Source organism: Pholcus phalangioides, unplaced genomic scaffold (assembly GCF_987345545.1).
Source record: "Pholcus phalangioides strain wild (caught in Gottingen) unplaced genomic scaffold, Ppha-v1.0 ptg000011l_1, whole genome shotgun sequence".
In the NCBI taxonomy this organism is placed as follows: Eukaryota; Metazoa; Arthropoda; class Arachnida; order Araneae; family Pholcidae; genus Pholcus; species Pholcus phalangioides.
Genome location: NW_028301604.1, coordinates 44,978,481 through 44,993,100, shown reverse-complemented (window position 1 = coordinate 44,993,100; position 14,620 = coordinate 44,978,481). Strand labels below are relative to the sequence as shown.

At 41.4% G+C, this 14,620-nt stretch overlaps 1 protein-coding gene across 1 annotated transcript; it reads left to right on the top strand.

Moving 5' to 3' along the window:
• The first annotated feature begins 6,508 nt into the window (after positions 1–6,508).
• On the top strand, positions 6,509–7,789 carry LOC149080462 (uncharacterized protein F54H12.2-like). The gene has a single exon (XM_089238752.1). It carries the CDS (start codon positions 6,509–6,511, stop codon positions 7,787–7,789), a length of 1,281 nt encoding a protein of 426 aa, XP_089094878.1.
• Positions 7,790–14,620: the final 6,831 nt, after the last annotated feature.

Genomic DNA, 14,620 nt, shown 5'->3' with positions numbered 1-14,620 from the left:
GGCGCACGGTACGCCATCCTCTTTAATGAGCTCTACCGCTCTGCTAATGTTGGGGCAATATGTCTTCACAATGTCAAGACAATCGGCGGACGCGTTGTCAAGATCATCGATTTGGTCTTCGGGGGATTTCGTGAAGTGTTCGTCGAGAACATACTTCACCGCCTTTCACCTATCAACACTGTCTTCGTGAATAATGTTCGTATGAATATAGCAATGCTTGACTCGTGCGGGAGCCATAACTACACGCGACATCAAACGCTAACACAGACGCGAGACAAAATAAAGCGGGTGTTTTTAACGAGACTTACCCTTTTGCCGCTGAAACACACCAGTCATCGATACACGATACGGCAGCCAAGCGACAAGCACGCGAGTAAAATGGGTAAAACCTTTTATAATTGCCCTTCGTCTACTGTGAGATTTCTACGTCGTCAGTATATATGAAGTTTTACTCGTTACTAGCTGGCGCAAGGCTTGCTAGCGGCGCGAAGCTCTGTTCAGCACCCGTTGGATCTGCGCATTCACCAGATTTCCGCTGTCGATGGCAGGATCTATGCTCGGACACGTCACACATTCACTACGATGGTCAAACCGGCTATCGTATGCGTACTCGTCACTGGTTATATGCTGATCCCCCAGAGAGGTGTAAAGGGCCTCTCGTTGGGGGCAGCACCGGGTCGTCGAACTTCTAGATCGAGTCCACGTACACGTAAGGATAACATCCCTTCCGCAGGAGAAAATAGCTCTTGCTTCCAAAATATTTCTCCATGTTGTTGAAGTCACCAGGTTTATCACTTGCACAAGATATTCCAACGACGCCGCCAAAAACTGGTTGGAATCGAGGAATCGCAGGCGACCGAGAGAAAAGGAGATAAATTTCTTCATATTATTTCCGATCACCTGGATCCTGCGATCCGGGTAGAGACTAAAGGCGGATACACACTACTATGATGTGACGTGTAACCACGTGACTTCAGATGGCGTGGGATCATATCAGACATTATATGGTGTGCACACTGGTGTGATGCATTAAGACCGAAACACATTACGATGTCAAATTTGTGAAATCTTATTCGTAGAAACTGTGACGTACAAATTATGTGACGTGGAATTGCCACGTCACAGGATTTCCACGAATCTGAATTCACAACGTCTTTGACATGACGTGCAACTTTATTGCGCTAGGCGTTTGTGCTTTCCAAGCGTAGCCCATCTCAGCTATTCTGTCGGCTGCATTCTTCAATCTGTGCTGTTCGGCCGAGAATCGTAGTTTGGACGCCATTTTGTACTCTTAAAAAAAGGGGAACCAGAGAAATTTTAAACACACACTCAAAGACGAATTTTGTCTATTTCTTTGGAGGGAGGGGGAAGAAAGCTCATTTTTGTATTTGTTTTGGTCGATTTATTGATATTTATTGGTCGTTATATTGCAGCGTTTCGGAACCTTTTTTGATATCACCGACCTCTTGTGTTGAACGTCGATTTCAAGATGCAAGCCCCAATAAAATTCAAAATCATAGACGCTGGAAGGTGGAGACTGTAGCTAGGAGACCTCCTCAAATAAATTTTATGAGAAGGCTGAGCCCACCCCCTTCCCTCCCCCCAATAATTAATTCATGTACAATGCAATGCAGCATTTCGCCTCTTTCGCGTATGGGGTTGATAAATACATACAGGATGAAAAATGATTTTCATCTCCCCTCAAGGTTTTCTACATGTCGGCGCCTCTGTCAAAAATGTCAGGCCCGTCATTTGGGGCGTCAGGGGGGCCGTTGCACCCCCCCCCCCTCCCTGGCTTTTGAAAATACACTAAAAGTGGTATATATACCACAATATATATATAATTATAAATACATTGAGTGCATGTTCCTTGCCCCCCCCCCTCCTGGAAAAAGTTGAAATGACGGCCCTGCAAAATGTATTGTTTTTGATAATTTGCATATACAACAAAAAAAATTCCTCAGTGTAGTTGGAGAATTCTATAAATATGAAAAAAAAATTCCAAATGAGTTATGTCTGATGAATATAGTCGGACCCCGATATAATAACAAATTTGACGAGCGTACCTCGATGTAATGATAACAAATTTTACGATTGTGCCACGATACAATGATAGTAAATTTTACTACCGTACTCCGATATATTGATACAATACATGTATGAATTATTATGTATATCATATAGTATAATTTATCATGTTTTATCGCATGGTTATTATGCATAATCGCCAGTAAAAGCTACAATTTTTTATTAGTTATCAAATTTACCAATGATGCTTGGGTACTATGCATAATCACCAGTAAAAGTGATATAAGTTTAGGGCAATTTATCAAACTCACCAAGACGATTAGTGAGTACATAATAACCAGTTATTATGTATAATAACCGCATAAATAAAATTTACCGTAACGTATATGTTTATTTATCTCATATTCAAATACACTTGTAAAATTTTACAATTTCAAAGACTAAATAAATAATTTGTTTACTGACCGGAAACTTCATGTTTTTCACCGATCTCGTCCCAAGCCTTCCTCCGCGCATTTTGATTTCTGTATTCTCAGTGGGTAGGGTCATAGAGCACAGAATTTGACCGAACGTGTTCGATCAGTTGCTCTTCCATCATCAACATACGAGCAAAAAGCAAATTAAATGAAAACACGAAAAAAAATTAAATAAATCAAAACGCGAAGAAAAAACAAAATCGATCAAAACACGCAAATGATCAAACGAGGAAAACAAATATGGCGTCTTCACATGCCATCACACGGCTGACGAAAATCTGAACGATTTGATTTTTTTGTGACACGTAATAAGGCGTGTTACGTCCGATTTCATCATCACAGACTTTATCATGTCACGTCAGCGCAGTGTGAACGTACCTACTGAAGACTCATTGGTGGAACTTTATATCACACGCATTAACGTGTGGTAACACGCCACGTCAGTGTAGCGTGTATCCGCCTTTACTCGCTGTTGTAGACAAGAGTCAAATTCAAAATGAGCCGGCTACAAAAGAGTACAGGAGGGGGAAGGGAAAAAGAAAAATGGCGGAGCCAATCGCAAACCGAGAACGTGATAGTGATGCTGGTGGAGAAGAATAATTATTGTAGAAACTGTTGCCAGATTTTTGAGAAGAGTGGTGTACTAAATAGGTCGTCGACCAACTGGTTTGTGTTTTTGTTGATGTGAAATGATTCGAAGACATCCAAGTCAGACGGTGAGGGGCATTTTTGGATGATTTTGGCAGAAGAGAAGTCAAATTTATGGTCAAAGAACCAGCAGTGTTGGGCTATGGATGAGCGGTTAAAGTCTTGGTTGTTTACGTATCTTCTATGCTAATTTAAGCGGTATATTAGGGCACGTTTAGTTTGGCCTGTCCATGATAATCCACATTGGCATGAAATGCTGTAGATGCCTCAGTTGTTGAATGTGTCAATGGGATCTTTTAGTTTAGAGAATCGAAGTTTATTGACGGGGGTGAAAACCACAAAAACATTGTATTTTCGAAGGATTTTAGCGATGCGTTGGCTGGTTTTTGGGAAGAAAGAGAAAATGATCAAGTTTTTGTGTTCAGGTTTAGGCTTGGTTTTGGAATAATTTTAATCAGTTTGCTGTGTAGATAATCTATATGTATATAGATTATCTACACAGCAAACTGATTAAAATAATATATAATATATATATATATGAGAGAGCTGCTGTAGCCACGATCGACTGCTATTGTTCTAAGGATATTCAGTTTAACATCGAGTAACGTCGGTGAAGAGCAAATATTAATGGCACGAACGAAGCAAAAAGAAAAGAGGAAAACAATAATGGCGTCTTCACATGCCATCACACGACTGACGAAAATCTGAACGATTTGATTTTTTTTGTGACACGTAATAAGGCGTGTTACTTTGGATTTCATTATCCGACACATTCACACGTAGCGTCAGCACAGTGTGAACGTATCTACAGAAGGCTCATAGGTGGAATTTATATCGCAGGCATTTCTACGTAGTCGCACGTCACGTCAGTAGTATAAAAAGGACAGTTCAAACACAGGGGGAGGCGCGGAGGCGCGCGCCTCATATCCGGCCCCCTCACGCGCCTCACATCCGCTCCCTCACACACCTCACATCCGGCCCCCTCACGCGCCTCACATCCGCCCCCTCACGCGCCTCACATCCGCTCCCTCACACACCTCACATCCGCCCCCTCACGCGCCTCACATCCGCTCCCTCACCGTGAACTTCATCCAAAACCTCATTCACCCAACCCTCATCAGCTGAACGTTGTCTCCCTCCAATCGATGGAGAATATTTATCAAAATCCGAGGAGCGTCGGAAGTTACGGTGGAGTGGATGCGTTGTACAGAGCGTTGAAAGGACAGGTGACACGAGCAAAAATAAGAAAGTGGTTGGAAGGAGAAAAGTCTTACACTCTTCACCGTCAGAGAAGGAAAAAATTTACCAGGAATCCCGTTTTGGTAGGTGCCATCGACCAACAGTTTCAAGCCGATCTGGTGGACATGAGAAATCTAGAGAAATTCAACGATGGTCAGCGATACATCCTGACTTGTATCGATGTATTCTCAAAATATGCTTGGGCTATCCCGCTGAGAGATAAAACGGGGAGGGCTGTCGTGGGAGCGTTTCAGGAAATATTCCAGGAAAGACAACCGCAAGTGTTACAGACCGATAAAGGCGCCGAATTCAAAAACAAGATTTTCCAGAAGTTTCTGAAAGAGAAGGGCGTAAAATTCTTCACGACTGAGAACGATGACGTGAAATCTGCCATCGTCGAGAGATTCAACCGAACCCTGAAATCTAAGATGTGGCGGCACTTCACAGCGAAGAGCACGTATAGATATATCGACGTTTTACCGGACTTAATATTTAGTTATAATAACACTCATCATAGCAGCATAAAGATGACCCCTTCGGAAGTAGATAAAGAAAACGAGAAGTTGGTATGGGAGAACCTATACATGCGAAAGAATAGGAAAAAAGTTTACCAAAAATTTCAAGTTGGTGACCACGTTCGCATTACCCGCTCGAAACACCCATTCGAAAAAGGTTACGAGTCTAATTTTTCCCATGAAATTTTCGTAGTGGATAAATGTATCGAGAGAGAGGTACCCGTATATAAGTTGAAAGATTTAATGGGTGAAGAAATTAAAGGGACTTTTTATACAGATGAGTTGGTGAAGGTGAAATTGGATGAGACGTTCCCCATTGAAAAAGTGTTGAGGAAAAGAAAGCGGAATGGGAAAACGGAACATCTTGTGAAATTTCAACATTACGGTGACAAATTTAACATGTGGGTTGAGCTATAAATACCCCACTCCGCGATGATCTGGATTCATTACATCGACATGTCTTCTTTCTACCTCACGTTGCCCAGCGATGCTAGCATGAATTTTTTCCCCGATAATACTCTCTCAAACTTCACCATAAAGCTCCCGAATGCATTGGAACTCGAGTCTAACATGGAAGTAGCTCTCTCGGAGCTGATATTTCCCCATTCTTTCCACAACATAACGGAACGGTCTAACGGCTTTGAATTTGATTCTGGAGATGGTGAGTTAAATAAAGGTGTCATTCCTTGCGGTTTCTACGAGACTACCACCGACCTCATTAAGGCGATAACGAGAAATTTTAGAAAGGAAGACATTGATTTGACTTTCAACAAAACCACGAAAAAAGTAAAGGTGTTTACGAGGAAAAGTGCCAAGTTAATTCTGCATACAGGGATAGCAGAGAACCTAGGTTTTGAACCCGGTGAATATAAGGGAATGGTGACCGAAGGACCTTTCACGGCTGATCCGAAACTGGACTTTCATCTGTTGTACGTTTATTGTGATATAGTAGAACCGCAGATTGTTGGCAACATCCTCGCCCCATTACTAAGAATCGTGAAAACCGAAGGACATGATGGCGACATCGTCAATGCTGCATTCGAGAGAGGTCACTACATCCCTTTAGCCCGAAGGAGTTTTGAAACAGTTCACGTTCATATAAGGACACATACAGGTTATCTCGTGTCATTTGAACGTGGGAAGGTGATAGTTAAACTACACTTTAGACTGAAACATTTATAAACATGTCGTATCAACCATACCGCTGCTGTATAACCAGCGTTACCGATTATTACGTCAACCAGGCAGGTCAAGGACTTGGATATTATCAGGGTATACCACTACAACGAGGTTATGGTTTTGGATCCATTTTCAGCTCCTTATTCCGATCTGCTATGCCGCTACTGAAAAGAGGAGCAAAAGTTTTAGGTCGACAGGTTCTGAAATCCGGGGTCGATTTTGCGAACGATGTCGTGCAAGGTAGAGATGCGAAAACGGCAGCACTGGAAAGAGCCAAAGAAGCGGGTCGTTCGCTGAGCGACAAAGCGTCAACAAAGGTAAAGAAAATGCTTGGAGGTCATAAAAGAAAGCGTTTAGCGAGGAGAAACGTCATTCGCAAGAAAGCGAGGAAAGTAACAACACACGATATTTTTGATTGAAAAGATGACTCTAATCATGACAAACTCACCCGAGTGCTTGAAAAGCGAAGTGGACTTGTTTGCTTTACCTCCCACGCAAACCGCTATTGAAGGAGGTGAATGGATCGAATTTCTCCCGCTCTCAGGCATCAGAGACGGTCCGCTGGAGTTTAATATTGCTGGAAGCACTGAAGATTACATCGACTTATCAGCTACACAACTGTATATCAAGTTGAAAGTTACGAAAGATGGTAATCCTCTACCGGATAAAGATCCGGTCTCTCTCGTTAACCTCTCGCTACATTCTCTCTTCTCTCAGGTTGATGTATCTCTAAACGGGAGAAACATCACGAATTCGTCTCACACCTATCCGTATAGAGCAAACATAGAAACCTTATTAAACTACGGTCGAGATGCGAAGATTGGGCCGCTCACGATGGAAGGCTATCACAAGGACACCGCGGGACATATGGCCGACGCAACAAATAATGATGGTATGAAGAAGAGAACCAAAAAAATCGCAAACAGCCGATCTTACGATATGATGGGAAGAATTCACTGCTCTTTATTCTTCCAACAAAGACTGTTACTCAATTTGGTGGATTTGAAAGTCCGTCTAGTGCGTTCTAAACCTTCGTTCTTCCTAATCGCAGCAACTAGCAATTATGACATCATCATTGAACATGCCAGCCTCTTCGTAAGAAAAGTAAGGGTTAGTCCCGCCGTTGCCATCGGACATGCAAAAGCTTTAGAGAAGACCACAGCCAAATACCCCATCGATAGGGTTCTCACAAAAGTCTATTCAGTGGCTCAGGGTAGCATGTCATTCGTGCAAGATAATGTGTACCTCGGTGCAATGCCGCGTCGAGTTACAATTGGTTTAGTGGATAACGAAGCATTCAATGGTACCTTTACAAGTAACCCGTTTGATTTCAAGCATTACAACCTCACCTTTGTCTCCGTATACGTAGACGGACGTCCGGTGCCTCATAAACCTCTGGAACCCAACTTTGAAACCGGGAACACAGTCAGAGCATACAACAACTTATTCAGAATCGAGGAAGATCGTGGCATCGATATAAGCCAACAGGAATTCCAAAACGGCTATACCCTCTTTTGTTTCTCGCTGCTCCCCGATCAAAGTGACTGCGGACACCTACATTTAGTCCGACAGGGTAACTTACGTGTGGAACTGAAATTTGCACAGGCATTACCCAAAACCATCTCGGTAATCATTTACGGTGAATTTCAGAGTCTAATAGAGGTTACAAAGTCTAGAAGTGTCTTGTGTGATTTCTCAAGCTAATGGATTCCGATCAAATTCGACGTGCTCTTCGAACAAACCCGATAACTAAGAAAACATTTGCAGATGTTTACGCTAGTAATACTTTACCCTTGAAAATACAGAAGTATCCAGCAGCTTTGATCGTTAACACTGATACTAACACTGAACCCGGAACACACTGGTTGGCGATTTATCTCCACGATAACATGACTGCAGAATTCTTCGATTCATTCGGAAGACCGCCTTCTAATTTCCAGAAAGGTAACATAACGAAATTCCTGAAAAGATATCAACGACTCAACTACAACGATGTGGCGCTACAGTCGGCTGATACACAAGTTTGTGGACATTACGTTATTTATTACGTGCACTGTAAATGTCTGGGAGAGAGCATGAATTCGATTGTATCCCGCTTCAATGTAACCAACGATTTGCGCGTGTTCAATTTTGTAAGAAAATATTTTTCTTTCTAATAAAACTGATTTACATAGTACGCTTCTCGTCATTATTCAAAATGGAACCATTAACATTACACCACCCGTTCACGGCAGTCTGTGCCGGAGCAAGCGGCAGCGGAAAAACTTATTTTCTGAAAGGGTTGCTTGAACACCGTGATAAACTCATAAAACCATTACCGGAACGAATAATATGGTTCTACGGTGAATCCCAACCACTGCACGCGGAAATTAAAGATGTCGAATTCCGAGACGACTATGATTTTGAGGGGGTTAATAACGCGTTGCTCATTTTTGACGATCTTATGTCTGAGCTTTCGTCCGAGCAGAAGATGTCTAAACTATTCACTAAATACAGTCATCATAGAAATTTATCAGTGATTTTTATAACTCAGAACTTTTTTCATAAAGGGCTGCGGGAAATTACGCTAAATTCACATTATATATTTTTGTTCAAAAATAGGAGAGATTTGAACCAAGTCACTCATTTGGGTAGACAGCTGTATCCTACAAAAATTAAGTTCTTCCAAGAAAGTTACGCAGATGCTACGAAATCCGCTTATTCATACCTCTTGATTGATCTCCGACAAGAGACCGATGAAAAAATGCGTTTACGCACTAACGTGTTACCTACGCAGGTGCAATACGTATATCAACCGAGACGTTAAAAGACTGCGGCAATGAGCGGAGCTTCTTATTTAACGTCATGTCTACGAGAAAGCAACAAGTGTTGAGGTTGTTACGCGCATGTCCTCAAAAACAACGTGCGACATTATTAAAAAGACTTTCAAAATCAGATGTTAAAACAGTTTGTGAATGTGCGTTGAACTTGCTGCACGGTAATATTCCGGTATCGGTCAAGGAGAAGGAGAAACTTCGAAAATATAAGAACACACTCCGAGTGTTAGCAGAGAAGAAGGTACCTTTGTATAGAAAGAGAGAAGTCCTTATACAAAAGGGTGGGTTTTTACAAGTTCTATTACCGGCGGCTATCGGGTTGATATCCAACCTAATAGGATATGGAATTCACGAAAAAAATGGTGGTCACCGTCCCAGAAGAAAGAGTAAATCGTCACGTTGTCAAAGAGTCACAGCTTTCGGAACTTGACCGCGAGATGGACAAGATAATAAACAGTAAACTACCCGACGATGTTAAGATAAAGTTTTATCAACAAGTTCTGAATAAGAGGAACACCACGCTGGAGAATAACTCACCGTTAAATCTTTCTTCGCTTATTGAAGAGGAAGAAGAAAAACCGAAAGTGCGCGATCTCGACAAACCGCCGGACCCGTTGCTGACTATACCGAAATCTCACCGTCCTTTTTCAGGAAAAATTTTGAATTATTTAAAAGACTTTCCAGACGTCATCCGATGGTCGCCGAATGGTCGACTCATATATAAAGGTGTGAAGATGAAAAACTCAAACATTTCCGATTTGATATCGAAAGTTGTTAGTGTACAAAAAAAGAAGAGCCTTCCAGCCGAAAAAGAATTCTTAGATGGTTTACAAAAGATACGCCTACCGCAACACTTGATAAGAAACAAGAAGTTCAAGAAGAAATGGTTGACTCTGTGAAGCTGCGTGTATTTAGAGGGCTGTTAACCGCGGCTTCTCTTCTCTCGCTGATAACGGTAGTGACACTTGTCTCTGAACATATCGTGCTGATATCAAAGAACTGTACTGTTTCCGAGCCGCTCGGTGATAATGTTTTTTTAACTCACTGTAACACAACATACGATGTTAGAATGTTTGTGAATAATAAAACGCAGATAATATTGAATTCAAAACAATTGCGTCTCTTGATAAACTACATTTGGAAATGAATAAAAAATTTATTCAAAATCGTCGTCGCTTTCTGACAAGTACCACAACCTGCCTAAATACTCAATCTCAGGCATCGATGATGTTGAGGGATCCCCAGGTGATCCAGGGTTTGAGGGCGATTCGGGGCTTGAGGGATCCCCGTGGTTTGGAAATGGTTCCGTTGATGCTTCATCATGAGGGGGTGACCATCGTGCATCATCATCTCTCTGGTGAGGAGGAGGCCAAAAGTCGATTGATGAAGAGCGTTGCGGTCCTTCATCATCATCATCATCATTTCTGCGGGTGGGGGAAGGCCAAAGATCAGCGGATGGTTCTGATGATGGCTCCGGAGTAACCCTCATCCTAGGGAACACAACAGCTACCGGTTTTATCACGACAACGGTTTGCTCTATCTTGAAAAAAAAAAAAAAAAAAAAAAAAAAAAAAAACATTGGTTTTAATATAATTTCAATTTCTAAGAAAACGAATTGTTATTCAAGGGTGTTAGCCGGAGTGCCACCTCCGTTTCCGAGTTGCCCGTGATCGACACTCTACAACCACGGCACGGAATGTGGGTGAGTAATCGACCGGACGTACCCTTTCGCAACTCATAGCCACTTTTTTTTTTAAGGTGGAAAAGGGTCGCTCTTAAAACCACCATCATCGACGACATCTTCTCCTTTGGTGTAGAGCAATATCCCATCGTAAAATCCAACCTCCACACAGGGGAAGAGTCGATCACGCAAACAAATACACTCTCACGCTCACTCATTGACGAGCATGAGAGTAAGGCATGCACACACAGGTGTCCGCTGACCGAGTCGTTGCGGCACCTGCCGCCCTAACACGAGTGTCCCTCCGGCCGACGCTGTCGTCGCTACCGGGGTATTTGGACATCTCGCCATCCAGATGTCAACCGACCCGGTCGCGGTAACGTTATTTGCACCACTCCTAACACAAGAGCCCAAACCCATATGGTCGACGCTGTCGTCGCAACCGGGTTATCTGGACATCTTGCCACCCAGGTGTTAATTGACTCGGTCGTGGTGGCATTATTTCAGCCACCCGTAACACGAGAATCCAAACCCATTTGGCGTCGCTACCGGGTTGGACATCTCGCCATCTGGATGTGACGACCAGTCGTGGTGGCATCATTTCAGCCACCCCTAACACAAGAGTCCCTTCCGGTCGACGCTATCGTCGCACCGGGTTTTTTTTTTTGTTTTTTTTTTGGACATCTTGCCACCCGGGTGTCTTTTACACTTGCGTCACTGCCGAGCTATAATAACATCCTCTCGTGAGTAAAAATAATACTACTTAATAGCAAATGGTGAAAAAATAATTTAAATAACTTAATGGTGTCTCCCCCCCCTCAACACAATGGGGATAAATAAAATAATACATTGATATTTAAATAGAACTACTTAATAGCTAAATGTAACCTGTAGATAAACCCCCCCCCTCCCACTATTCGAGATATAGCGTAGTTTAAATAAAGCTACTTAATATTACAAATCTCGAATGACACCTTTTACTGAGGATGAAACCGTAACTGATAGCAATTCCGGCAGACGCTATCTAGGTGTCGCACACAAGACTCCCATCCTTGGGACAGTCTCGTCACCTAGTTGTCGATGCTGATAACTCACACCACCATCGGGCTATCACCGAGTGATATCGAATTAAATTTAAATAAAAACTACTTAAGAGCAAAAGTCGAAAGAGAATTTAAATAATTTAATGGTTCCAATGCTGCTCCACAAAGCACCCCTAACATGGGAGATGATTAATAATTAATGCAGTGAAATTTAAATAAAAACTACTTAACAGTAAATTTTTAAAGATAACTAAAAGGTAAACCTTTCCCCCCCCCCTAATACTGCAGGTGCGGAATTAAAAGAAAACATTTACATGAAGTTAAAATAAAATTACTTAAAACAACTGAATGAGATCGATATCTTTAAGCCCCGATACAACCGGGGTGATGTAGGACCTCCTCCCGGCCGACGCTACCGGTGGACGGTCTTGTTCCCCGGTTGTGTACACTCCTGGTCGATGTCACTGCGGCTCAAAAATAAAACTACTTAACATCGAAAGAAGAATTTAAATAGCCTAGAGGTATAACCCCCCCCCCCAACCCCGGCATTGGAGATAAAATAACTAAAAAAAAGATGTTTAATTATATCTACTTTAGAATAATTTTTTAAAGATAACCTAATGGTATAACCCCCTCCCCTTCGCCAACCTCCCCTAAAATTGGATCTGGATAATTAAGGGTAAAAAAAAAAAAAACATTGAATTTTAAATAAAACTACTTGATAGTTTAAAAAAAAAAATCGGTGTCATTCCGAGCTCTGACATCGCCAAGTAGAACAACCGTCCAATGTGTTAAATTTTAAAAAGAACTTGACCCATTTTTAACCTCTCATTCCCGATTTGTGGCTAACTGCACAATTTTCATATTTAACTTAACTTACGTACGTCTGAAGGTTAAGGGAGAAAAGAAAACTCTGACTTAATTTTATTCGCCAGTGACAGTGTGAGAAAGAAAGAAAAAAAAGTGAGGAGACTATTAGAAAATTTATTCCTACAGTGAATATTAAAAAAAAAAAAAAAAAAAAAAATTCCTATGTATATTAATTAAAAGATCAGATGAGGTTAAAAATGAGTCAATTTCAAAATAATCTAATCTCAACGCTATTATAAATGAGATATATTTATACATTTTTAAAAATTTAATAAATCTGAGCATTGAAAAAAAAGTTAATTTAATTATATCTAAAGTTAAAATAAAATTACTTTAAAAAAAAAAAAAAAATAATAATAATAATAATGGGAGACCCTATCCCATCCATCTACCTAAAACCCAAGCTAACTACTCAACCAATGTCCATATGCTAACGTGGAGCACCCATCCCCTAAAATATAACGCTTATCATCCAATGGGCATAAAGTGATCTTCCTGATGACTGATGTGTAGAGCTGATGTTTGAAATGAGTTATCTTCGTCATGTTATGTCGATGTCTCACTTGATCGAAAAGGGAAGATCTGTAGAGATGATGACGTAACTCTTTGTTATTGACTGCTTTACACACTCCTTTCGCTGTATGTTTTTCCTGTTTTCCTGTAATGTAAGAGTACATCTTAGATCTTAGACCTAGGAATTCAAGGATAGGATCTCCGGGTGATTCATCTTTCATCTTTCCAAGCACCGCCTTGTTTTGAACATTGTAGAGTCTGTGATCCAACGGATGATTTGAGGTGTCGAATTCTTCCATATTTGATAAAATAACACTGTGTAGGTCATCAGTTTCTATGGCGTACGTCAAAGAATCTGTATCAGTGAACAGAAGTTGCGCCTTGTTCCCAAACTTCGTCTTCACCCAACCGTAATGAAAGTTGTATATCCTTAATTTGCTAATATCCAGAACTGAAAATCCGACATAAATGGGTCGCATTAACTTCAACTTCAATCTTCTCATCTTAACCGCAGTTAGATCATGGTTAAATATCCTGAAAGCTTCGAAGGCGGGAGAAGCAACTAACTTTTTAGCCTTTTTCTCAGTGCAGACAATCTTGACATTTACGTGTTTCCTTTGGTTTTCCATCGTTTTCCCGAATACAGCGTTGTTCATCAACTTGAAGAATGATTTTTCAAAATCGCTCGATGCTGCTTGGCGACATTTGGTGTTGAAATCTATGTACGGTTTAAGCCATGGCCTCTGTTCAAATTCGATCACTCTCTTCACATACTTCAGTTTTAGTCCATGACCTAGATAAAATTGCAGATTCCTATAATGCACTATATAATTTTCCTTGTCGAATAGATTCGGTGTGAGTTTCGTACATTTCACCGGTTTTTTCGTAGTGTTAATTTTCTCCCAGATGCTCTTCATGTGATCAGAATACATATCTTCCGTAATTTCCATGTTTTCTGGAGCTAGAGGATATTCTGAGTGGTCATCATGTAGTTCAATTGGGTATTCCAAGCCCACTTCCAAAACGTATCCTTTCGGTGAATCCTCGGGTATGCAGGAAAAGTCCATGTTTGCTATTTCTTCTTCGCTCATCCATCGGAAACCTGAATAAGGGAGATATTGAGACATAGCGAGTCCATATAAATTATTGGCATCCCAATACACAATTTCTTTTGTTGGTTCATCAGGATTGTACTGCTCGCTATATCGGCTATTTGCTTTAGCATAACGTTGCGTAATCATCGAAACACCACCTCTAATACCTCTCAAACATGAGATGCATGTCGATGTCGGTGAGAAGTTCTAACTGCGCGTTGGTCATCCTTAAACAGCTTTCCCAAGCAAGACCTGGACCTGTGTATAGATGACAGCAGTCGATCTTGTAGTTAGTCATACACAATTTCCTGAAATGCTCGAAGACATCAGCTAGAAGGACAGTATCGCTTTTGACGTAGAGGTCGTGATACTCTCCAAGGTTTCTTACGTGAAATTTCTCCCATATGAGTTGTGCGTGGGTATAATCTTCTTCGCTAATTGCATCGCCGGACAGGTTACTGAAAAAAGCATCGCGGGGTGGAAGCTGCATTTCTGAAAACCTGGAAAAAGAATCCATA